Source organism: Belonocnema kinseyi, chromosome 6 (assembly GCF_010883055.1).
Source record: "Belonocnema kinseyi isolate 2016_QV_RU_SX_M_011 chromosome 6, B_treatae_v1, whole genome shotgun sequence".
Lineage (NCBI taxonomy): Eukaryota > Metazoa > Arthropoda > Insecta > Hymenoptera > Cynipidae > Belonocnema > Belonocnema kinseyi.
This window is the reverse complement of record NC_046662.1, coordinates 40071670-40098346: the sequence shown is the minus strand read 5'-3', so window position 1 is coordinate 40098346 and position 26677 is coordinate 40071670. Positions and strand designations below refer to the sequence as shown.

General features: G+C 32.8%; 1 protein-coding gene across 3 annotated transcripts; it reads left to right on the top strand.

Moving 5' to 3' along the window:
• The first annotated feature begins 8595 nt into the window (after positions 1 to 8595).
• On the top strand, positions 8596 to 26400 carry LOC117175256 (vicilin-like seed storage protein At2g18540). Of its 3 annotated transcripts, none has more exons than XM_033364949.1 (5): positions 8596 to 9371; positions 9451 to 9704; positions 16285 to 16706; positions 22896 to 23027; positions 25811 to 26400. In XM_033364949.1, exons 1-5 carry the CDS (start codon positions 8961 to 8963, stop codon positions 25990 to 25992), a joined length of 1401 nt encoding a protein of 466 aa, XP_033220840.1. In that variant the 5' UTR covers positions 8596 to 8960; the 3' UTR covers positions 25993 to 26400. The 3 variants fall into 3 exon arrangements, with proteins under 3 accessions (XP_033220840.1, XP_033220841.1, XP_033220839.1); XM_033364950.1 differs by having other exon boundaries at positions 8598 to 9371; positions 16306 to 16706; positions 22896 to 23036; XM_033364948.1 differs by having other exon boundaries at positions 8599 to 9371; positions 22896 to 23036.
• Positions 26401 to 26677: the final 277 nt, after the last annotated feature.

Below are 26677 nucleotides of genomic sequence, written 5' to 3'. Positions count from 1 at the left end.
AAAATATAAATCTTCAAGCAAAAATGGAACAGATACATTTTCAGTTAAAAAAAAATTAATTTGCAACTAAAAAAACCAAATAATGGAATTTTCAACACTAAATATTAATTTTCCGTCAGAAAAGAATTATTTTCAACAAATTAAATGAATTTTCATTTAAAAAAATTTATTGTCGACAAAAAATAGAATAGTTCAAATTTTAAAGAGATAAATGTTTAATAAAAAAAATTGAATTTTCAAAATAATATATTTTTTTTATCAAAAAGAAAAAAATATTTTTTAACCAAAAATGGAAGAATTAAATTTTTCAATTAAAACAACAATTTTTCAAATAAAAAAATTAATTTTCAACAAAATAATTAATTTTTGAAGCCAAAAGTTGAATTTTATACTAAAAAAGATTAAATTTCAATAAAATATGTAACTTTTCAACTTGAGATAGAAAAGTAAATTTTAAACAACAAAAAACGAGTTTTCAGCAAAACTAATCGTTTTTCAACTAAAAATATAAATCTTAAAGCAAAAATGGAAAAGATACATTTTCAGTTTTAAAAAAATTAATTTTTAACTGAAAAGAACCAATTATTGGAATTTTCGACACTAAAGATGAATTTTCTATAAAAAAATCGAATTTTTAACTAAATATTTGTTTCAATAAAATAAATGAATTCTTAACAAAAAATAGAATAGTTAAATTTTCTACAAAACAGAACATTTTTTAACGAAAGAGATTACATTTCTATAAAAAATTTTAATTTTCCACAAAAAATGGAATAGTTAAAGTGAATTGTGAACTAAAATCATAAATTTTTAACTAAAAAGAAATTAATTTTCAACTAAATAAATGAATATGCAACTAAAAAGATAAATTTGGTGTCAAAAATAAAATACTTAAATTTTCAGTTAGTAAAATAAATCTTCAACCAGAAAAGAAATGAATTTTTAAAAGAATAGTTGGATTTTCCAACACAATAATTAATTTTTAATCAAAAAGATGAAGTTTAGTTATTGAGAGTGATCTTTTGCCATAAAAGAACGATTTTCAACAAATAGTTGAATTTTCACATAAAGCAAATAAATTTCAACTAAAAATAGTATATTTTTCAACCTAGAAGATTAAATTTCTATTTAAAAAATATTGTTTTGAAAAAAATATAATAGTTACATTTTCAGTTGCAAAAAAGATGATTTTCAACCAAAAAGATTAATTTTCTTCCAAAATAGACGATTTTTTTTAACAAAGTAGATGATTTTGTAACCAAATATTTGAATTTTTAGAGGAATTTCAAACGAAAAAGAGGAATTAGTCACCAAGGAGTTTAAATATTCTCCCAAAAATTCAAATTTTCAATAAAAAACATGAATTTTTAACCAAATAATAAATTTTGACGAAGAAAAAGGTTTTCAAATAAAATAATCAATGATCAACCAAATAAATGAATTTTTAAGAAAATAGTTCCACTTCCAAATTTTCTACTAAATAAGATGAATTCTCAACGAAAAATGTGATATTTGATATTTCAACCAAGAAGGATTTTAATTTTATACTAAAAATAGCTGAATTCAATACAAAAAGATGAATTTTCAACCAAATATTTTGAAACCTCAACCAAAAGAGAATAATTTTCAACTAAATAGTTGCAACTCTTAACGATAATTATTAAATTAATTTCAACTTTATCGAAAATTCCCTAATCCCTGGAATTTTTTTGTAAAAATATATCTGGTAATTATGATATATATTTGTTTAAAAAATAAATGTTTTAAGTTTTCTTAAATGCTCTGTTCGCGATCTGTTCGGTTCCGAGTCCTGCAAAAATTTAAATTTAATATATGAAAAATAGCTTTTTTTATACAAATTATTCATAAAAGTTTATATTTCATCCCTAAAATAGAGTTAAAGGATCAGTTATTCAGTTTGAAAATAAAAAGTTTAATATTTGAAGTACGGTCAGTTTTTTTGCATAGTTCTCACTTTCGCGAACATAAAATTATTGTTTACTAAAAGAATTTTTCATTGTACATGTTTTTAAAAGTTTTCTATTTTTTTTATAACGAAACCTAAAAACAGCGACATTTAAAAAGTAAAATACCAACTGTTGTGGAGAAAATCATGCTTTTTTTTGTTGTATTCAACTGTTTTTAATTAAATTTTTATCAGTTGACGTTTCTTCTCTTTGGTTGAAAATTTGTCTTTAATTTGTTTTTGTTTGATTTTTTATTAAATACTGACCTTTTTCATTTGAAAAATTACATCGTTTGCTGAAAATTCGTCCTTTTTGATCCAATTCAACGAATTTTAATTAAAAATATCTTTATTGGAATATCAACTATTGCATTTTACGTTGTTTGTTAAAGATTTATCTATTTGGTTTAGAATAAACTATTTTGATGAAAGTCAGTTCTTTTCGTTAAAAATAGATTAACTGAAAATTTAAGTTATCGTCGTTTGGTTAAAAATTCGCCACTTTTAGTTAAGAAATTCACCATTTGGATGAAGATTCATGCATTTTATTCAAAATTCGACTCTTTGGGTTGAAATTTAATATTTTTTTCAGAAAAATCATTTCTGGGCTGAAAATTTAACTATTTAAAATTCGTTTTCCTATTCTTAAAAATTGATGTTTTTAGTTGAAAATTTAACTGCGTGTTTGAAAATTTATTTTTTTTTATCTAGAAAATTATTTTTCTTGTTTGCAACATAATTTATTTTGGTTATAAATTTGCCTCTTTTAGTTTAAAAGTGGACCATTTGGATGAAGATTTATGTATTTTATTGAAAATTCTTCTCTTTTGATTGAAAATTAATATTTTTCGTTAGAAAATCATTTCTAGATTGAAAGTTTAACCAATTTAAAAAAAATTAATTTTCAGATTCTTGAAAATTGATCTTTTTATTATTAGTTTTATATAATTATTCTTCTTGTTTGCAAATTAATGTATTTTAGTTAAAAATTCATCTCTTTAATTTTTAAAATAGACTATTTAGATGAAGATTCATGTATTTTATTGAAAATTCGTCTCTTTTGCCTGAAAATTAATATTTTTGGTTAGAAAATCATTTCTAGATTAAAAGTTTAACCAATTTAAAAAAAATTAATTCTTAGATTCTTGAAAATCTATATTTTTGGTTGAAAATTCAATTACGTGTTTGAATATTGACTTATTCTTAGAAAATTATTTTTCTTGTTTGCAAAAATATAAAAGGTTTGAAATATTTTAACGTCTTTTTTTTAAATTTCTTGGCATTTTCAATTTGGCTTTACCAAATTTCAAAGGAATTTGAAGGATTTCAAATAATTTATTTGATTTCAAATGATTACAAAGAATTTTTTTATTGATTTCAGTAATTTAGTGGAATTTTAAAGGTTTTGAAATACTTGAGGTTATTAAAAAAATTCTCAGGCGTTTTCAAGCGTTATCCAAAGATTCGAAATATTTTAGGAAATACTTTTTTTAAAACAATTTCAAGAGATTTCCTAGGGTTTTAATCATTTTAATCGATTTCAAAGAATGTTTTACAAGACTCTGGATTTCGTAGGGGTTCGAAGATTTGAAAAGACTTAAATATTTGTTTCAATTCATTTGGAATTGGCCTTGAGTTCTTATTAATTTATCCAGAATATTTAAAAATTTTTTTGAATTCTTCTATATTTACTCAATTGTTTTTAATTAACTTGATCGTTTTTTTTAATTCAGCTTGCTTCTTTGTAGCGATTAGTCACTTTTTTTGTTAAAAATTATTAGGGTTTCAAAGATTTGAAGAGATTTCAAATTTTTTGGAATTCACCCTGAATTTTTTTAAATTCTTTGGAATTGATGCAAACTCCTGTTCAAAAAACAAGAATTCAACGACACCCCCTTCCTTATTTTTTCTTTCTTTAGTCTTTGTATTTTTATTACCATCAAATTACAATAAAATAACATTCAAAATAAAAAAATAAAAAAATAAAATTGCATTACCAACGTTTCGGTACTCGTACAGTACTCTTATCAAGGCAAAAAAATGTAATAGGTAGAAATCGATAGCACCGAAGAATACCTAGGTGCTCTCTCTTTGATACCTGAGAATCGAATGAGGGTCAGTAGGCCAATCTGTTGTAAACACAATATAAATATCCGTCACAATTACATCAAGGTCATTTTTTATATCTTAGGGTTATGGTTGCCATACCCATGTTTTTTAAGGCGCTGAGTAAGAAAAAAATAGTGCAAAAAATTCTGAACGCAGAAGTGCCCTTAAAAATCTAGATTTCAAGGTCAAGTGGAATGGAAGCTTCTAATGTGTCCCCTGAGGGTTTACATTTTTCTTACACCTTCTCTATTCCTTTACACACCCTCCACACACTTACTTGGTGGTGGAAGGGGGACCTACAGTTTAAGGTGGGTTCCGAACCACCAAGAGCAACAGCCTTAAGTACTTAGAGAAAACCTTTTTCTCTAGAGGTACCGGTCCCACGACTCTCCGGAGATGAACAACTCCCTTGCTAGGCTAGTGTCCACCGCATGGGCCACCGAGACTCTTCCAGAGTGCGAGGCGGGAATCGAACCCGCAAGCCGAAGGAGTGAGTCCAAAGCCTACGCTTTAGCCCCCACGACCATCGTCCCACTTCAAGGTCAAGTGATACATTTATTTATTTGTTGCTATTTTAGCGTCAAAGTTGATACATGCATGTTTTGATGTGTCTAGTACTAGAAAAATAGTGGCAAAAATCTTGACATCATTCTTGACATCAGAATGACGATCTTTTTTCTACCAAAAATGCAATGAACTCTAACTACATCCATGATGATGTACAATAGCTTCTTCAGTTCCTGTTATCTAAAATGAAAGTGAACGATGATGCCTACAGAATATAGCCTTATTGCCTGAGAGCGAAATGCTAAAACTCAAGAGAAAACGAATCGTTCCAGAATCATCGGATGAGAGTTCTTCTAGTGATGATGCAGTTGATGATTATTTGATCAATGAAACTGATTGCATTACTCGAAGCAAACCAAGTGATAAGCGTTTACAAGTCGATGCATCTGCGTCTGTGGATGAATCGAATGGATCTACATCTTCTGACGAACCTGATCTACTTTAGTCCTCTCATGAAGCTAGTGAAACAGAGTCACTCGATGAATCCGATCTCCCTCTTGGAATACATCTCGAAAATACCTTGAAAGACCTCAAGTGGACGGAAGATGGTGTTTTCAGTCCTATCATCTATCCCTTCATGGATGAAAACCATGGTGTGCAGCCTAATGCTGGATTAGATGATAAAAGTTCTCCTGATGAAATTTTCAAGACATTTTGTGATGAAGAGTCCATGCATATGATATGTGCACTAACGAATATTTTCGTACTGAGCGCATCTAGACAAATGTATAAACCAAGTTTTTAGTCAAAAAAAAAAACTTTTTTGACCCTAGAATGACGATTAGCAAGGTCAAAAAGTCTCCAGGATGTTTCTCACTATTTTTTCCTTATTCAACGCACCAAATTTTGCCCGAAAACATCAAATAGTTAGTGTGCATTGGGTGGTCGATATTTCGACCAACCCCGTCCTCTAAAGGTTAAGATGTCTGCCAATCTGTTCCACGTAATTCATCTTACAGATCCTACAAGTGGTCTTGTAGATAACACCACTTTTTTCAAAATTATCTAAAGGATCTTTGCAAAAATTTAATTCTGAATCCATTTCGAATGGTATACGGAAAATAGTATGAATTAACATTTTTTTAACATAAGTTTAATAGTTTTAGAAATTTGATCAAAGAATGGAAGAACAAAAGTATTAAACGAACTATATTCCTTCAACTCTTTCTGATGATTTGCGAGTAAAATATTACTCTGTTTGTTCTTGATTTGTTGAACTCTAATTGCAATAGGTTTCTCAATTAACTTTTGTGGATAATGATTCGGAAAAAGGATATTCCTAATAATATCCAAATTTCTTGTGTGACATAAAAAATAGGACAAACCTATAGAGCTCTGTCAACTAAGTTTTTGATTACTTCAATTTTGTTTTGAAAAGCATTAGCAGATAGGAAATTCAAAATTCTACCTGATTATGTACTTTTTCTATACCAATTGGTAATAATATTACCATCCCAACCCTTGATGACTTCTACGTTCAGAAACTGATTCTATTATCCTGATCTATTTCATGAGTAAATTGAAATTTTGGATGAAAACTGTTAAAATTATCAATGACCATCTGCAACTTTTCTAGAGGAACACATAATAAGGTATCGTCGACAAACCGAAAATAAAAAGGCAAAACAAAAGCTAATTTCCCAAAAGCAAAAACCTCCAAATCTTCCGTCAATATTTCTGTTAAAATCGCAGAAATGACTGAACCTATGGGAGTACCAGACCTCTATCCATAAAAAGATGCATTCAATTTAAAATAAGTTGAGTTCATAATACAAACTATCCCTTCGATAAAATCTTTTCGGCATAATCGGGTATGAGTTTTTATATTATCCCGTCTATTTAAAATTGCCTGATTAACTAATTCAAGGGGCATACTCTGAAATATTGCAATAACATCCAAAGAAATCATTACATGGTCATCCGGAACCGTGTTTTGAAATTCCCAGCTATTTTTTACATTATATTTAGAAGTTATGATAGAGTCCTTAAGAATCAAATTGAAATTCTGTTCTGAAAATTTTGTGGGACTATTAATAGTTAAAATAACTATTCTTAAGGGATAGCCATCTTTGTGAATTTTTCTCAAACCATAACATCTTGGAACAATTGTGTCTTCAGTGTTAATATCAGTCCATCTTATGTCCTTTCCCAGAAGACCTTTCTTTCTCTAATTGTCAAGTATCTTAAAAGTGTCTCTTTTTAATTTTTTAAGCGAATTTTCATTTTATAATTCAAAATTATCATGATTAGAAAGGAAATTCACCATTTCCTTATCATAATCCGAAGTTTTCATACAAAGAGTAATACTGCCTTTATCAGCATTAATGCAAACTATATCAGGGTTGTTTCTAAGAAATTCTTTCGTCACCATGAAACCTTTAGAAATTTTAAGATGAATATTACTAATATGCAAACAATTTTTATGAACAAAGCTCTTTGACAAGTTTAACACCTTGTTTCGGAAATCCTGCTGATCCAAAATAGGAATTTTTTGTTTATGTGATTCAATATCTTTTAATATTTCCATCATTTTTTTTGCCTTAATTTTTATCACGCGGTTGTGGAAACCTTGACCTATTCTGAGAATGTCTGTAACTGAGTCAGGAATTTGAATATCTGTCAAATTTAAAAACAAAGGATCTTTATCTCCTTCAAAAATCCTATGAAAATTTAAATTTTGCTCTTCAACATTAGTTTGCTGATGAATCAAATTAGAAAGTTTGTTATCATGTTTTACATCACTGCTTAAAAATCTTTTAGGAGAATCTGATGTTTTAAAAGATCATTAATTTCATCTTGTTGTAAACAAATTTCTAATTCACTTCTAATTTTAGAAATTTTTGACTTCAAAAAATTTACGTGATTTGGAACATCTTTGATACATAAATTTAGTAGTGAGAATTTAAAATTGTTTAAAGTATGTCCAAATTTTCTATTACAATAATTACTGTGAAAAGAAAAATCTCGAAATTTGTTATCCAGAAAAAATAATTTTTTAGGTAAAGAATCATTTCTTCTACATTCAGCCAAAAACCTTTTTTGAAGAATACTGCCTCTTAACTTTTGATTGATATCACACCATAATTTAACCTTTCTGAACAATTCAGGCCCAGGTTTAACTCTTATCTGATTAAAAAACATAATATTGTAGAAATGACCTCCAGTCCAAGTCAGCTTGATAAAAATTTAAGAAATTTAAATTAGATAAAAATATTTAACGTCCAATAATAAAATTTATGCAAACTCCGGTTACAAAAAAAAAACAAGAATCCAACGACGAGATCAGAACGAACAAACAAACCAAAAAACCAAAATTTGGAATTATCTTAAATTTCTAAATTCACTTAAATCCTTATAAATTCACTCAATTCTTCTTAATTCAGTGAATTTTTTGTTAATTTTTAAAGGTTTTTATTCAATTGATCCTGAAGTTTATTAAACTCATCCTGAATTCTTAGGCATTTCATCAAATTATTTGAATTTCCTTGCATTTTTGCAAGCTTATTTCAAAGTTAATGAATTCAATGAAGTTTTTTCAAATCTTCAAATTGTTTTAAATTCATTTGATTTTTTTTACCTTGAATTTTCATGAATTTCATCAAATTCTTCTCTTTCATCTTAAATTTCTCTAAATTCGTTCCAGTTTTACGGAAATTAATGAATTTTTGTGTAGATTTTGAAACATTTTTCCAATTCATTTGAATTCTTTTAAATATAATTTGAATTGCTCTGTAATCTTCTGAATTTATCCTGAATTTTTTATCCTTTTAGCGCGAAAAAAATACCCTATGAGCATGACAAAAAGTACCCTTTGTTTCCTATATTTTATCCTATAGGGACTGTGAGGGCTGATATTAATGATGCTAGTAGATTAAAAATTTGAAATACGCCGTTTGTAAAATATTTGAAATATTCAAACGTTATATCGAAACGATCATGTCAACCGATATTCTTTTTTTATTATTTTGAAAATTCTCCAAGCTGTCAACCAGGAAATCCAAGTAACCACCCTCGAAATTAAATCAACATTATTTATTTCCAATTATCAGCTTGAAAAATCCAACACCGATGGGTAAAGTAGAGCTCATTTGAACCTCAATTTACCGGAAGTAAAATTGCCTTCGTCGGCTCTCACAGGACTTTATAGTTACGCAATTCAAGGATTCCTCATTGTTTTTAAATGACTGTAAATGAGAAAAAACCAGAAAAAACTGTTTCTTATATGGATCGAAATGCTTTAGAAAGGATTTCTACAATGTCTTCGACATTCAATGATGATAACGTCAGACGGTAAAATGTTAAGAATAAATTCTCTAGAATGGCCACTGACAGTGACTTTGACAGCTGGGAGTTTGGGAGAAAATTAGAAACGACCCGGAATTTTCCGCATAAAAACGGTCTAATGCTTCCATTAAGCTCTCTTAAAGAGTCTTCATCATTTTGTGGGGTCAATCAGTCTAATCTAAATTTGCAATCATCAAATAACGTCCACGAAAATGATTATGATCTTGCCTCGAAGAGTTCGAGATCGGGACCAGGCTTTCGATTCATCAATCCAGCAATCTATGCGGAATCCTTCGAAGCTAATGAAAATTGTGGAGATCACTTGGAAAAAACGACTGTACGTGGGAAAATCCACTCTAATCTTGATGATCACTACTCGGAAAAGGAAATGGAAACCAAGTCTGGAGAAGTTGCCCATGTGGATAGGTTATCTTTACTTTCCATTGTAAGAATTGATCGGCTTTGTAAATTCAGGGTCTTTAGATTTTTAAGTTTTTAATTCTTACTTATTTTTCTTTGGAAAGTCTAATGGTGAAGACTCTTTGAGTACGGTCGATGTTGATGGTGATCATGCGCCTGGTACTTATCGCTGCTTATCTTCTGTGACATCTGATACAACATCTTCCTTAAATATCTATAATCAGCAATCGAGGTCGATTACGAGAATGGAAAGAAGGTGTAAAATTAGTGGTGATTTTCAAGCTTCCGGCGAAAGTAGATCCTCGGAAGATCTCTGTTTGATGTCGACTCGGCGAGATGAGAGGAAGAATGTGCAAAGGTCCAAATATTGATTGTAAAATGGAGACGTCACTGATGTTTAAAAATTTTTAGTTAGATTTTCAGACGATTGCCAGGGTTGCTAGAAGTAAGGGAATTCTTGAAAGTCAGGGAATTTTAATTTTTGTATAGAAAGTCAGGGAATCTCTGGAAAAACCTGAAAGAGTTACGGAATTTTCGATAAACTGAAGTTCAAGTTTAGTTGACATCCACAAAATACGTAAACTTGATAAGTCTTTTATTTTATTTTTTATTTTGTTTGGTTTTGATTTCATTTCGTGGTTAAAAATTTGATTGTTTTGTTAAAAATTTAATAATTTTGTAAAAATTCACACACAGTTGGGTTGGAAATTGAACTGTTTTGTTGAAAATTTATGTTTTTGGTTACAAACGCAACTGTTTGGTTGAAAATGATCTTTTTTGTTGAAAATTCATATTTTAGGTTCGAAAATTCAACTGTATTGTAAAATATTCATCTTTTTGACTTAAAAAGTAAGCATTTCAGATGAACATTTTTTTCTCTATTGTCTGAAAAATCTTTCTTATTTGAAAATTTAACTATCTTGGATAAAAGTTAATTCCTTTTTTTTTAAATATACTAATATTTTTAGCTTAATATTAATTTTTTTGGTTTGAAAATTAAATTTTTTGTTTGAAAATGTAATTATTTTTTTTGCAAATTCAACTACGTTGTTCAAAATTTGTCCTTTTTGGCTTAAAATTGGACAATGTGGTTCACATTTTTTCAGTTATGAAAAATCTTTCTTCGTTAAAAATTCAACTCCTTAGAAAGTGGCATTACGTTGTTAAGAATTTATTGTTGCATCTAATTATTCATTATTTTGTGGGAAAAACTTTTGCTTTGGTTGAAAATTGAACTTTTTTTTGAAAATGTGTCTTTTTGTTTGATTAATTTCTTGGGTTGAAAGTTGGACTATTTTCTTGAAAATTCGTTTTTAGTTGGAAATTTGTCTTTTTGCAAAAAAAGAACTGTTCTTGATGGAAAAATAATATACTTTCGCTGGAAGTATCAACCATTAAACTTTTCGTTGAGAACTCTTTTTTTAAGATTCATCTCTTTAGTTTAAAACTAACTATTTTATTGAAAATTCGTCTTTTTGTGGTAAATTGTTTTAACTGCAAAATGTGCTTTTTTCCATTTTTACTTGAAAATTAATATTTTTGCATCAAAATTTATATTATTGGTTGAAGATTGAACTATTTTGTTGAAAATTCGTTTTGTTTTTAAAAACTTAAAATTAATTTTTTAAATTAATAATTGAATTTCATTTTTATGGTTATAAATTCATCATTTTTGTTGGAAATTAATTTCTTTGATTGAAAGTGAACCCTTCCCTGGAAATTTCGTTTCTTTTTTGTTGAAAAATAATTTCTTTAACTGAAAATGTAAATTATCCCTTTTTGCTCATTGGACTTTTACAAATACTAAATGTATACCTTTTTAATAATAATTATTTATACTTATACTTTAGTACTTTTGATCTACTTCGTTACAAAAAGTTAACAAATGACATGCTTAGCTTACTCATACCATTGTCGCTTATAATCTCATCTTCTACTACCTCCTCACTTTATTCTTCTTTGGAAAATTTCTCAAATTGTTTCATATATCTGCAGAGACCGATATTCAGTTTTCCCGACAAAGTGTTACATAACTTTTCTACTAAATTGGGTCCATGCCTATCTCCTACCCTATTTTCTACTTCATCCATCCATTTCTTTTCAATTTTTTCATTAGCTTTCCTATACCTCCTAATGTGTTCCATGTTCTCCTCTTCCTCTCCACAAAGCCTGCATCTTGTTTCTTTGAAACCCTTGTTTCCCGCTTTACCTACATTGCCACATCTCAGACTAGCCCATTGGTTCTTGTCCTTGTATCCTATTTTTTTATCACGCCAATACTCCCCTCTCACCAGTCGTTTTTCCACGTCCTGCCCAAATGACAGTAAGAAGATTCGTCTACCATAACCCAATCCATTTGGATCTCTTGTCATTTTTTTATCCTCATGCTCTTAGCGAAATTATTCTCAATCTCTTTTAATTTTTCCCCTTTCCTTCCCAAGCCCACTTCAAAGTTACTCCGTCTCCGACCTTCCTTAGGGCCTCCATTAATTTCTCCGAGCTCCTCTTTGAAGCAAATATTCGGCAGCCTACTCATCATTCTTCTGGTTTCAAAACATTCTGTGTTTCCCTCTATCGTCATGACCTCGTTGACTGTAACCCTGTATATTGTCTTGATCATTTCCAGCATCCTTCATTCAATTCCGATTTTGTGCATTTTTTGAAAGAGAAATTTCCTATCCACCGTATCAAATGCTTTCTTTAAATCGATGAGTGCAGTATATAATTTCCCTTTTTATCGCTTTAGACAGTTATTAATCAACGCTTTAAGGACAAATATATGGTCCCTTGTAGATATTTTTTTTACTGAAACGCTCTTGACTCTCTTCATATAGCCCGATTGACTCAAACCAATCCCTTAATCTTTCATTCATAATAGAAGCCAATATTTTGTACTCCGTGTCTAGAAGTGAAACTCTTCGATAATTTGCCGTGTCTTCCTCATTTCCTCTTTTTTAAATTGGCGCTATCACTGCTTTTTCCCATACATTCCCTATTTTTTCGGTTAACCAAAATCAAAAAAAAATCCTTTCATGAATTCGATAGAATTTCCATCTTCTACCGCGGCTTTTCCTCCTTTCATTTTTTAAATATTTCCAGCTATCGCTTCGAATGTTATCTCCTTTTCTAGTTAACTCGTTCCTTCGTTCTCTTTTTCATCCCCTGGTTTTCCTGCCATAAATACTTCTTTTTTCCTAATCTTCTCCTCTTTCCTGCCTTCTGTGTCACTCCTACCTACGTTTTTTTCTGTCTTTTCTGTTGACAGTAATTGTTCGAAGTGCTTCTTCTATTTGTTTTTGCTGATCCCCACCCCCCTCTTCTTTTTCTTTTTCCCTAAAATTCCCTAGCGATCTCCAGAAATCTCCCATATTCTGGCTTTCTTACACCTTCTTCCAATTTGTTTTCTTTCTTTCTCTTTTCTTCCCTTGTTTAGCTCCCTAAGGTTCTTTTTCTCTCTTGCTAACAAATCCCTTTCCTCTTCTCCTTTTCCTTTTAGGACATTTTTTAATGAGCGCCATACCATTTTCTTTGGTTCTTGCACTCCTCATAGCACCACTGTTCTCCAACTCTAGTCGACTTTTTCTTAACTTTGACTACTAAACATGCTGCATTTGCAGCTAGCCAAATGCTATCCCTAAATTTATCCCACTTATCTTCCCATTGTTTCCCTTGATTATCTCTTACTTGGCGATTTGTCCACAATTCTTTCATTTTTTCTATGAATAACTCCCCTTTTTCGCTATTCCATACTAACTTTTATCTCCCTCCCACCACCCCTTCATCGACCAGAACTTCTAAACCTTTTGGCCAATCTTCTATTTTAAATTCCAGGGGTAGGTGATAGGACTTTTTTCTCGTTTGGATCTGAATTTATTTAATTGGACAAACCTCTTCGTTATCCGAGACTATAACATAATCCCCCGCGCTGTATTCTACACCCCCACACTCTTACCTCACTCTAGCATTCAGCTCCCTTAGTATAACTATCTAGTTCCCTCTAGTTTGAGCCTCTTCTATAATTTTTATTAATTTGCTCTTTAGTTTAGACATTCCTACATTTTATATACGGTAACAAACAATAAATCTTTCCGTAGTTATTTTAAATGTTTATCTTCAACAGTGATACCCAACTCCCATTCTTCAATACTCACACGCTCACTTATATCTTTTTTCACTCCGATTAGATGACCTCCACTGGCTCTGCCTCTTTTTTCACACTTTCTGCTGGTTTTGCGCTCAAGTGAAAGTTTTTATTAATCTTGCTCTTAATTTCTTGTACATTGCTATCCTCCACCCAGGTCTCTTGAAGTATTACTAGATCATAGTTCTCCCAAAAATTCGTCAAACAAATTCTCGATTTCCCACTATCCACCTCATGTAACTTCTATTGCCAAATTCTCCTTTCTCCTTACCCCTTCTTACCACGTTTCTATCCAACTTTGGACTTCAATTTCTTTCGGCGTCAGATCATCTTCTATCCTTATTTTCGTTCCCCGGAGTCTGCTTTTCTTTTCCATTAATCTTCGTTTGGCTATCCATGACTGCATTTTAATCAGTATACCCGCACCTATCACTCCCATTTCTTCAATAAAAATTTGTTCACCCGTCATGTCCAGAAGTACTTCCTATATTTCGTTCTTCAGTCTTGTTCCTACTGCTCAGAAACCCCTCACTACTATCTAATTTTTCCTATTTTTTCTTTCTTCGAGCTCGTACCTTAATTCATTTTCCCCAAGCCAACTTGGGTATTCCAGTATCTAATTTTCCTCCTGTTGCTTCTGGATGACTTCTTCACTTCCCGTCTCCTGTTAATCCCTACGCAGTGCATCTTCCTTTTCTCTTGGTTCAGCGACTCTCTCAGTATTCGTCTCATCTTCCCCCCTCTGCAACACCCCATTTTCTATTGATTGTAACGCTGTTTTCTCCAATGCTGCCACCCTTGCTTCACTAATCCTTAATTGATGTTTTAGGTTTGCAATTTCTTGCAATCATTCCATCTCTCTTTCCTTTGCCGCAAATATAACTCCCTCCTTTTCATCTTTCTCCACTATCATCCTCTGAATCTCATTTGACTGTTCCTCGCATTTATTTAGTGCATGAAAGATCTCCAGTTTCCCCTTCTTTTCCCACCAGATATCAATTGATTTTTGAATTTCCGACTCTAAGAGATTTTGTAGGTAATTTGAATTTCATATTCGGAAGATTCTGCCACCCCCCGCTGTTTCTATGTGCCTTTTGACTAGATTCACAATTTTCTACTATATTTGACCCCCTGTATCTTTTGGCTCTGATGACTTCTCGTTTTCCAGATCATCCCGCACCCCTTCCAATTTCTTCCGAATTTGCGAATGAGTCAGCTTGCTGTTTTTACGAAAAGCTTCTTCTACTAATCCTCGCCAAATCGTTCTATCCTTGTTTCCCTCTTTCCCAACAAAAGACTCTATGCATTTTACACTAACGCTATTTTTCTCCTTTAATTTTTTTCTCGGCCTCTCTCTCGCCTTTTTCTCCGCTGTTTTCACCGTTTCCACCTGAATTTCATACTCCGACTCTGTTTCCTCGACCGATGCTGCCCTCTTATTTTCCTGGCCACAATTAACCTCCAAATTGTCTAAATCTATCCCGCTCATATTTGTAATACTAAACCTAACCTAGAGAGAAAATGCTCACTTTTTCACGTGAATTTTTACACATTTCCCATGAACAGAAACCTTGGATAACACTTGTCTGTCTCTTTAGGCTACTTCTCTTTAGTATAAAACTGACACCCCACCCCATATCACTTTTTATTGGTAATAAGTGACGATTCTTTCGCCGCGAATTCTCCCTGCGTTTACCATGCGTAAGACGAAGATTGCCTCCTCTAGAAAATTGATATTTTTGGGTTAAAAATTCAACCTTTTTAGTAGAAAATCCGATTTTTTGTTGATAATACATATTTTTAGTACAATATTGAACTAATAGGTTGAAAAATCATATTTAACGTTGAAAATTCAACTATTTGGTTAAAAATAATTTTTTTGGTTGAAGATTCATTATAAAGTTGAAAACTATTTTCTTTGTTTAAAAATTTAAATACTCACTTTGTTTCAAATTTATATTTTTTTTAAATGAAATTAATTTTCTTTTTTGAAAATTTATCTCTTTGCATGGACATTCATTTTTTTGTTTGAATATTGAATTATGTTGTTGGAAATACGTTATTTTTTTATTGTAAAACTAACTTATCTTCCTAAAAATTTAAGTATTAGATTTTTTGTTGACAATTCATCTGTTTGTTAAATATTTAACTAGTTGTTTGAAAGTTATTTTTGTTGTTGTTGAACATTTATTTCCTTCATTGAAAGATTAATTATTTTGTTAAAATTATTTTTTTTTTGGTTTGGAAATTAATTTTTTTAACTGAGAATGTTATTATTCTATTTGTGTTTAAAAATCTTTCATTCTAGTAGAAGAATTTATATGATTAAAAACTCGTCTATTTTGGTTTAAAAATTGAATTATTTTGCTAAAAAATTTATATTTCTGGGGTAATAATTCAACTTTTTAGTAAAAAATTCTTTTCTTTTTCTTTGTGGACTGAAAAATCTCTCTTGGTTGATAAATTCAACTTTTTTTGGAAAATTCCTCTTTTTTGTATTCAAAATTAATCTGTTTTGGTTGAGTTCAACTGTTCTTGATTGAAAATGAATATATTTTTGGTGAAAATTCTTGCAATCTCACGTAATTATTAATCACCTACGTAAAACAATTGTTTTTGTAACTATAAGAAAAATGTATAGCTGTTAGGGAAAGTCAGGAGATTTCCAAATTGGGATTTTGTAGCAACCCTGATTGTAAACTTAGAATTCTTAGTAGAGGTTTTTCTGTTTCCTATTTTATATTATTCATTAAATTAAATCGAAGTTTAATTCATACAATGAATCCTCCATAATTAGATGTTCATTAAACGAACATAGGATTTTGCAAGGTTCCACGACTTCACTTTCGACTATCAATTTATCAGAGAGACAGACTCTCAGTGGAGTTCCAATTGCCCGACAAATTGCTCACGCAGAATGGGTGCGTGAAAAGGAACGAGAAGCTCTCAAAATAAAAGAAGTAAAGCGAAAATTGGAGAAAAAAAAGAAGGAAGAAGAGGAAAGAAATCAACGAGAAAACGAGGAAAGAGAACGTCGAGAAAGAAAGAGCTTCCTTAGATGGGCTGAGAGAAAAAAGAAAGAGGAAGCAACTAAAAAAGAGGCTGTTGAGAGGGAATTGGAACTTCAAAAAAGACTCAAAGAAGTTGAAGACAAAGCAGCTGTTGCAAAAACCATTTACCTGCGTCAATGGGCACGAAAAAAAGAGGAAGAGCATAAGGGTAACTTTGTTTTAAAGTGATAACTTCTTATGGTACTGAATGACTCTTTCAAACACTCTCCCTCTCTATCTGTCCTTCGCTTTTTCCACTTCTCTCGTTCTCTTCCTCTCTCCCCTCTCTCGCTCGCTCTCTTTCTCTTCATCCTTCGCTCTCACACTCAAACTAAACTCTCACAGTATTAGCAGTGTATAGCGTCATGTGCTCATATATACAGCAGTGTATAGCGGAATGCGCTCTTCTTGAAGATCGTGGTTCGTGCACGTACAAACTGTTTTCAATAGCATTACTTATTCATTTCGAACCCAGTCCCAAATCTTCTAATTAATTCGAATGATATTTCGACTTTTTTTATGTTGAAAGAGTTAAAAGAAAAACCACTTCAATTTATATCATATGAAGTTATCACTTCTACCGGACGTCCCACGAAGGCTTACGTGTTTTTTATTTTTTTTTTTAATGAAATTGTTTCAGAAGTTAGTACTGAGTTACTTACTTAGTTTCTTATAAACAATTTTCCCCGATTTTAAAGAATTCCTCCTTTTCCCCTTGCTTTCAAGAAACTTCCCCTTTTTCTCTTTTTCGGTTAAATGCGAAAAAAATTATTAAAAAATTCAACTTTCTTCGGTTGAAAGTGAATTCTTTTTATTTGAAAAGTCTACTATTATATTTTTCGCGTAGGATTAATCTTTTTGGGTAAAAATTTTATTCTTTGTTTGAAAATATAACTATGTTGTTAAAAATTGATCTTTTTTATTGGAAAATCAACTTCATCGTTGAAAATTCAATAATATGGTTTACATTTTTTTCAGGGCTGAAAAATCTTTTTTCGTAGACAATTCAACACTTTTGTTTATAATTCATCATTTTGGTTTAGACATTCCTCTCTAATAATAGAAATGTAATCTTTTTTCTTTAGTAAAAATGCAACTGTTTGGTTGATAGTAAATCTGTTTGGGTTGAGCGTTCAACTCTTAGGTTCAAAATTCATCTTTTTTGGTTGATTTTCACTTTTTTCTGGTTAACAATTAAAATCTTTCATTTTCGAAATATCAACTGTTGCAGTTTTCGTCAACAATTAATCTTTTATAGTTGAAAATTAAATACATAGTTAAAAGTGGAAGCACTTTGTCAAGAAATTATTTTTGTGGTAATCGCATTTTTGGTGGCAAATTCATCTTTTTCGATGAAAGAGGAACTATTTTGATGAGAATTCTTCTTTGGTTTTGTTGAAAACCAATTTTTTTTAAACTGATAATGTAACAATTGAATTTTTGCTGGAAAATCGTTCATTTTTATTTCAAAATTCTTTAATTTTGTTAAAAACTTGTCAATCTTGGTCAAAACAATCAATTATGTTGGGAGAAAATTTATATTTTTGGGTTCAAACTTCAACTTTTTTGTAAAAATATATATATTTTAGCTTTAACACACCACGTTTCTGTTGGAAATTGAGTTTTTTGTTAAAAATTCTTAATATTAATAATATACCTTTGTCGTTAAAAAATAAACTAATTGGTGGAAAATTCCTTTCGGTTAAAAATTCATAATTTTTTAAAAAATTTACTGCTTGGGTAGAAAGATAAACATGTTTTTTGAAAATTCGTTTTTTTTTTCTTAATCTTGCTTAACTGAAAATGCAATAATTCCATTTTTGCTTGAAAGCATTTCGTTTTTAGTTGAAAGCTTTTTGATTTCTTAAAAAATTCGTCTCTTTTGGGTTGAAAATTGAATTATATTGGTAGAAAATTCATAATTTTGGCTTAAAAATTCAATATTTTTTATGCAATTTTTGTTTATTAACTGAAGTTGGATGAAGAGTATTTTTTGATTGAAAATTCAACTCTTTCGTTGTAAATTCAAAATTGTGCTTTACATTTTTCTCAGGAGTAGAAAATTTTTCTTGGTTGAAAAAATTTTGAAAATTCTTTTGTTAAAAATTCGTCTTTTGGTTTTGAAAATACATCTCTTGGTAGAAATGTAATCTTTTTCGTTAACATTTTAACTTTTTGATTAAAAAATAAGCTGTTTTTTCAGCATTACACTATTTTCATGAAAATTTTCCTTTTTTGTCTGATTTTAACTGCTTTTCATATGAAAAAAAGTCTTTTCTTTTTGTTGTCAAAGTATCAACTACTATTATATTGTTCGTTAAGAATTCATCTTTTCTGATCGGAAATTCAACTGTTTTGTCCAGGAATTTTTTTTTACAGAAAGTGTCGTCTTTTTAGTTTAGAAATTTATATCTTTGTACAAATTTAATATTTTTGGTTAAAAATGCAACTGATCCAAAGCCCCCCTGCCAGGTCTGAAGCCTCCCTGCGCTTCTGTTAATTTATTCTCTTTTTCTAGCCTAGTGGCTTAATCTTTTAGCCATCACAGATGGCTTTTATAGCTTTTTTATAGCTTTTATGGCTTTTATAGCTTGTGTCCAGCAGAGAAATCCCTTTGTAGTTGTTTGTTGCTCCTTCGTCGCCTTTCTTGTGTACTGGGAAGATTGTAGATGCACGCCATCCTACAATTAATTTTTCCTTTTGCCTCAAGTCTTGAATTATCCATACGAGCTCTTTCTGCCCTACTTCTTCCGCTCCTTCGTGAACGACCGATTCCATTAGGCGGTCCAGATCCAATGCTTGGCTGGGGTCATCTTCGGATATTGTGGGTTGTATTTCTTCTTCCATTCCTTCTAAGAGTTTTTAAAAGTGTGCTAGCCACTCTTTTTCCCCTATATTATAGCACGCCGCTTTCTTCTTTCTTCTGAACCAATTCATTGCTTTCCGCAACGCCACAATATTAGAACTTCTAGCCACCTGTTCTTGCTTTTCATCTAGCCATTTCTTGATTAGGTTCAGCCTCAATTGTACTAATTTCTTTTTACATTTCAGGTACTCCCGCTTGTTGTTCCAGTCTCTCTGTTTCCTCAATTTGTGTATCAGTTTAAACAATTTTTTTCTCATAATCCTATATTCATCTGTATCCCAGCTTTCTTCCCGGATGTGGCCGATGCCTTCTTTTTCTAACATGCCCGTTACTTCGGCGGCTATGTTGAGTGCCTCGGTTAAATAATCCCATCTCTGTTCCGGGTCCTCATTTAATCCACTCCGTTCATACCACAATCGCATTCACTCTTCCCTAAATTGTTCTGCCTTGTTTCCCCTTCATTTTCACGACGACCAGGTCCAACACTCCACCAAGCCCGCCACCGTTGCCTAAACTGGTTATTCTTCCATCTTCACCCCCTACTCCTCTGCCATTCATAACAATCATTGCCCTCTCCTCACACCATCGTAATAGGAGTTTGCCCTCACTTCTCAACTCTTTATCTTCGGATTTCCTTTCCTGTATCTCTAAATCGTTGTCTAAGCCGCAATCCGCCACTCCCTTTTCTGCTCCTATTTTTGCATTAAGGTCGCCAGCCACAATCGTTTTCGTAGTAGATCCCTCTAATTTTTCCAGTCTGTCTCCTAGCTTCTCTAGAAAGTATTTTAGTTTTGATGGTTTATTATTATATCCTGTGATAATGACGTAGTTATCCACCCTATTATTTCTAGTTATTTCCAGTATGAGCCCGTACTCCCACTCTTGCACATTCCAAGTCGCCTTTAGATCCCTCCTTATGCCCATTAGCTGTCCGTAGTGAAATCTTTGTCTAAACTATCCATTGACTTTGCCATTCCCATTTCTTCTAAGAACGTTTCTTGAAATACGACAACTTCAGCGCCTTTCCATAGGCTGCGTTTCTTCCACATGTTCGCCATGCCCTGAACATTCCATTGCACTACGCACAGTTCACCAGCTGTCTGTTCTTCCTCGCCTTCCGTCCCGAAATGAGATTGCTTCCCGCCTCTGTACGTATTTTTTTAAGCTTAATTCTCCTTCAAGTTCTTCTCAAACTAGACACGTGCCATCGATCCACATTCTCTGATAGCCTACTTTTGCTATTTTGTGTCTTGCCCTCCAAGCCTCCACTTCTCTTTCTAGCCAATTTTGAACTATCTCTTGTATGGGCATGAGATCATCCAGGATCTGGACACCCAACCCTGCCTCGGTTAGCTTCGCCCTTCTCCTCATTAGTTGTAGCTTGTGATCCCACTCTTCTAGTCTAAGGAGCCACCCTATTTCTGAATTTAATCTTTCCATTTTTTTTACCCTAATCTTTAGCTGTAAGGTACTCCACACCCACTCCTCTAATTCCTCTTTTTTCTCTTGCGGCAGCAGCGTTAGCCCTTTCAATAGAATGGTCTTTTTCCTCTCGCGTCTCTCTTTCAGTTCCGCTTACCAGTCGGCCAACCCTCCTGTCGCATCCGTGACATGTGCTAGGTTCATCCCCTTAGTCGACGAAAAGCCTCCCGAGGCAGTTGTCATCCGATCCAGCCCACCTTGGCCATGACTATTTACTTCGCTTCTATTTATCCCACTAGGTTGTACTTCCTTTCTTAGATTATTTAATGCTATGCCTTTCCACTCATCACACTTATCTTTTTTTTTGTCAAGGTCTAATAGATTATTACCTAGGCTTACCTGCAAATTCGCCACACATTCCTTTAGCCTACTGTTCTCCAGTCTCAATTCCTCGTTCTCTCTTCTTAAGTTTCCGATTTCTTGGTTTTTCTCATTCTCTTTTAGGTTTCTATCGCACGCTTGGCATGCAATTCCCCTACATTCTGTATTTTTTAGTTCTCTTCTTATCATGCTTTCAAAATCTGCCATTCTGGTATCCCATTTTTCGTCTCCTTTTTTCTCCCATTCTCTTAGCAAATCCGGGCCTAAATCGGTCGCTTACGTCTCGCCACCAGTTCCATTGACCTTTGACCGTTCCCTTGAAGAAACACCTTAGAACACTTCACCATAATTGCCGCCGCCATCCAGAACATCTCTCGCCATTTCGCCACTTTTCCGCCCTTCCGTTTAATTCCCTGCACTTTTATGCTCGCTCAGCCCTTTCTTCGTCTCCTCTGCATTAATTGCCCTCTCCCCACTTTTTACTGGCGATATCGAGAGCCTCCATCTCGCTCTGATGTCTGCGTCGCTGTCAAATAAAAGCTCCTCGGCGATTACGTGTTCGATGCTAGAATCCAGGTCAGATGTTGCTGGCTTTCTAGCAGCCGACGCATCTGTTCCTCGCGTTTGTCCAGCGTGTTTGTTGTGATTTTTTTTCTTGGATGGTACATTTTTCAACATCCCCCGATCCTGCCTTTTGCCGCCTTCTGACACATCACTCCCCATTTCGCTTCTTTCCGGCTCTTCGGTTTGGTTCACTGCACTTTTGTTCCCACTCAGCCCTTTCTTCGTCTCCTCTACCATAATTTCCTTACCCCTACATTCTACTGGCGATCTTGAGAGCCTCCATCTCGCTTTGAAAATGTCTGAATCCTTGTCATGATGCCGCTTCTCGGCACCTGAGTGCTCGAAGCCTGAGTCCGAGTCTGCTGTTGCTGGTTGCTTAGCAACTAACGGGCCAGTTCCCCAGCATTTGTCAAGTGTGTTTGTCGTAGCTGTTTTGCCCCGAATCGTACATTTGGTAACATCGCTCGGCACTGGGCCCTTGCGTGGTCTACCCCTGCCTTTTTTCGGCTGTTCTCGATGGCTTATTAGCGTTCCCTTCTCTATCGACACTGTTGCCGCTAGATGTCTCCAATATCGCCTTCTCCTTCGCCCGCTTCTCAGCTTCTTCAACCATGCCTGATTATAACCTCTTTTCCACTGAGATTTAGGAATGGCCTTATAGAAGAGATTACCTTTGCCCGACACAAACCTATTATCACTAAGCCTTCTTCCCTCCCTTATCCACACTTACCACCACTATACTAAGGATTCCGTGGCACCCGACCGGTGATTATACTCGTTGGAAGCTACTTCCCGACAAAGCGCGTTCACACTCAACCGCGGCCATTTTCCTCTCTCCATTCATCGTTGTAGGTGAACATTGAAATATTTGGTTGAAAAGTCTTTTTTGCTTGAAAGTTTAATTATTTGGTTGAAAATTCATCTTTTATCGTTGAAAATGTATGTGGTACCTAAATTAATTTTTTCAAGAGAATTTAATACCCTGTTTCCGTAAAAATTCACCCTATTTTCCCTGCTTTTAAAACATTTTAGACTGTGAAATCTATGAATGTTTTAATTTTCACCTCTACTTATTTCCCATTTTTCAATCTTTTTTCTTCTTTTATTTTACTGTTTAAAAAACAGCTCATCAGAAAAAGCAGCAAATAAAAAAAGAGCAAGAGGAAGAGGAAAAAAGAAAGAGATTAGAAGATAGTGTGAAGGCTTATGAAAAGTGGCGAGAAAAATCCAAAGACAAACCTAAGCCTGCTACCCAAGGTTTATTACGTTAGTTGAAATTAACACCATAGATCTATTAACAGTGGCGTAGTCCTAAAAGTAAAAGTGGCCTGGCGATACTATTTTTGGTTCGGAATTCAGCTCATTTGGTTAAAAATTCGTTTTATGTTTGATTAAAAATAAATTTTTTCAATTGACAATCAAACTACTCCATGTTTGGTTAAAAGAGTACATTTTTCAGTTAAAAATTCTACTATTTGGTGAAAAATTGATCTTTTTAGTTGAAATTTAAACTTCAAGGTGGAAATTTCATGTATCTTTTAAAAATTTTGTCTTTCTTGGCAAGCATTTAGTCTTCTTGGTTAAAAATGTATCTTGTTTCGTTGAAATATTAACTGTGACATGTTTCATTTAGTATTTTGTTGTTGTAAGACTATTATTTGACATAAGCTCGCACTACTTTGTAAACAAATCTTTTTTTTATTAATGATTTATATTTATAATTGAAAATTCCACTATTTGCTTTTAAATGAACTTTTATGTTAAAAAGTTTACTGTTTTTCAAAAAATTGATCTTTTTGGCTTGAAAATTCAACAATTTGGTAGAAAATTAATCTTTTTAGTTAAAAGATCATATTTTTGGGTTGATAATTGATCTTTTTTGTGGATAATTCGTCTTTTTGGTTTTAAAATGAAATTTTTGCCGGACATTTATATATATCGTTTAAAACTCACATTTTTGGTAGAATATTAATCTTCTTGGTTGTACATGTTGTGCATGTCCTTTTTGTTAAAATTTTATGTTTGCCAATTTAAAAATCCACTGTTTCTACACCATTCGACTGTTTACTTTAAAAACTATGATTTTTCGTTTGCCTTATCAAAAAATTGGCTTTTTTGTGTATTTTGTTAAAATTTAATTATTTTTTTTGGAAAATGTAACTATTTTGTACAAGTCATAATTTTTGGTTAAATCTTCAAGTATTTTTGGCAAAACTCATTCTTTTTACTGGAGAATTCGTCTATTTGGTTGTCAATGCAACTGTTTTGTTGAAAATTAATTTTATTTTATGAAAATTCATCTCTTTAGGTAGAAAATGTTTTTTTGTTGAAAATGCATTACATTTCGGTTTGTATTCTTTGAAATTTAAATTTTTTCGTATTAAATTCAATATGTTATCAGAAATCATTTTATTTAAAAGAATGTATAAATATAAAATCCGTCTTTAGCCAAGAGCCACGTTATTTTCTGGTGAGGGGGCGGAGGTAAAAAAACTCAAATTTGATGACGCAGTTTAAGGATGGCCCATAACCGGGAACATTTTTCGTGTGTCAAGAAAGTGGCCGGGCGTCACCAGGCCTTCCGAAAAAGTACCCTGGTGGCGCCAGGCCTCGCAGGTGTCGACTACACCATTGTCTATTAATTTTCTAATACAGTGAACTTCCACTTATGTCCCCGCTCGCCAGTGTCCCCGCGAGCCTTGCTCCCCTGCCCTTATACGCACTTATTTCCCCGTACGCAGTTACTTCGCCTCCCATCACTATCCCTGTGCGAGCTATATGGTCACGCCCGCAAGAGCGGATGGCCAATTAAAAAAAGAGGACCGAAAAGCGGGAAATTTGAGCCAAGTATTTTAATATAACGTCATGGGAATGCAGATAATTTTTTTGAGAAAATATTCGAAACGTAAAAGTAACGCTTGAATGTCATGATAGTCAAATTCTTCAAGTGTAGAATGTATTTTCTGTCATGGTTCATTCTTTTGTCGATTGACGACCTTTCAGTGTCCCGCAATACAATCAACTGCACAGAAAAAACGAGAGATAAAGTTTACATCGATTCTGGGTGATTCTTGCCGGATAAACTTTAAATGAATCTAAGATAATTTCGATTTTTAATCTTGCCTGGATAATCTTTCGCCTTATAATCGCTCCATTTTTATTCGAGATGCAGCGAGGATTGCGATGCCAGCGCTATCTACCGTCGTTTAACTTAATTAAATTGGATAGAACCGGGGATTCCCACCTGTCGGTTGCTTTTTGCTCTTTTTGCTAAATGGTATTAAGTAAGTTTTAATTCCTTTACAATAGTCTAATATATTTCGGAGGAAATATATCAGTAAGAACAAATTTTTTTCGTGGCTTCTGTTACTGATTCTACAGGTTTTACCGAAATTTACTCACTTCCGCGTCCCGCAGTAAAGGAAATCAGAATTATTATCCTAACCTCGGTGAAAGTTTTGCCGAAATATTTTTATTTTTTAACCGTTGCAAGTCTTACCTGCAACAAATTTTAACTTTTATTTTTTTCTGTCACGTTTTAAATCTGGTGTGCCGATTTATAGCTCGAATTTACTCATACATTGCCGTTTTCCCATTCCTATTAAGGACGCCGTAGTAGACGACAGATTTTATTCCATCGTAGGATAAACTTTCGCCAAATAGCATGTAAACTTTAACAACGGGAAATATTACATTCAACAAAATTAAACTTCAGTTTTTTCTGTGTGTCCGAAATTTGAGATGAAAGAACCCTATCTGAAACACTAAGCTCTAATTTTGGATATTTTATTTCGTGACACTGAAAGATCTCTGATCGACAAAAGATTGAGAAAATGACTGAGAAAATAAATCTACACTTCAGAAATATTTCCATGGACTTTGCTTGAAACAAATTTCCTGACGATTCGCGGTAGAGGTGGGGGTCCCTCCAGAGGCTAACATTCCAAAGCGTATACGTTCTACAGCTGAGGACATAGGTGGAAGTTTACTGTTTATATATATGTTTTTTTTTATTGCAAAAATTCTTCAATTCTTCTCAGCACATCAGAAAGCGAAACCTGCATACGTAAATCCAGAACCGTGGCAGCAAATTATAGGTGATGAGATAGAAATAAATGAATCTCCCAAAGAGCCTTTAAAAGATCCAAATGGCACCAAAAATACACCGAATCTAGCAAATGAGAAGATCACAGCAAGGAAAACTAGATCGTCTCATCAATGATAAGATAAGTGGGAAATAGCAAGAATAACTTGTCTACACACGATTAGTTCGAGATAACGATTTTACTAAGCGCCATCCTTGTCGCTGGTCTGAATTTTCTGAATTCATTGACATTACGAGGAACACTTTCATTTTCAAGGAGAAGATGCTGCACCGCTAAGTAAAAAAAGCGTTGTTTCACATCGCAGACAAATGCAACGCAGTTTTTAGCAGTTTATTTGATTTAGCATGTCATATTATTGCATCTTTACTTTTGTTAGCCTTATTTTATAGACGCCGGTGTGTGTATATTTTGCAGATTTATCAATCCTCCTGAACCTTCCAGAACTCTGGAAGACCTCAATGTTGGTAAAACTCCGTGCACTTTGTTGTATTAAAAACTGATTAAAAATAAAAATAAGCATTTGAGTCCGTGTCTATATCCAAGATTAAGTCGACATTTTTTAAGCTTATTATTGACGGTGTATTTTATGAGATCGAAGACGAACCAGGAAGTGATAGTGAACTAGGCGCGGATCCAATTGCTAATCAATTTGGTTACGAAGCTAGGGGCCGTCCATAACCTATGATACCGATTCGAGGGGGAGGTGTCACGCTAAAAACTATGTTAGGAAACAGGGTGGGGGGGGGGGAGGAAGCTAAGCGGAATTAACTTTAGGAGTTTAGATAACAGTACCTTTTTTGG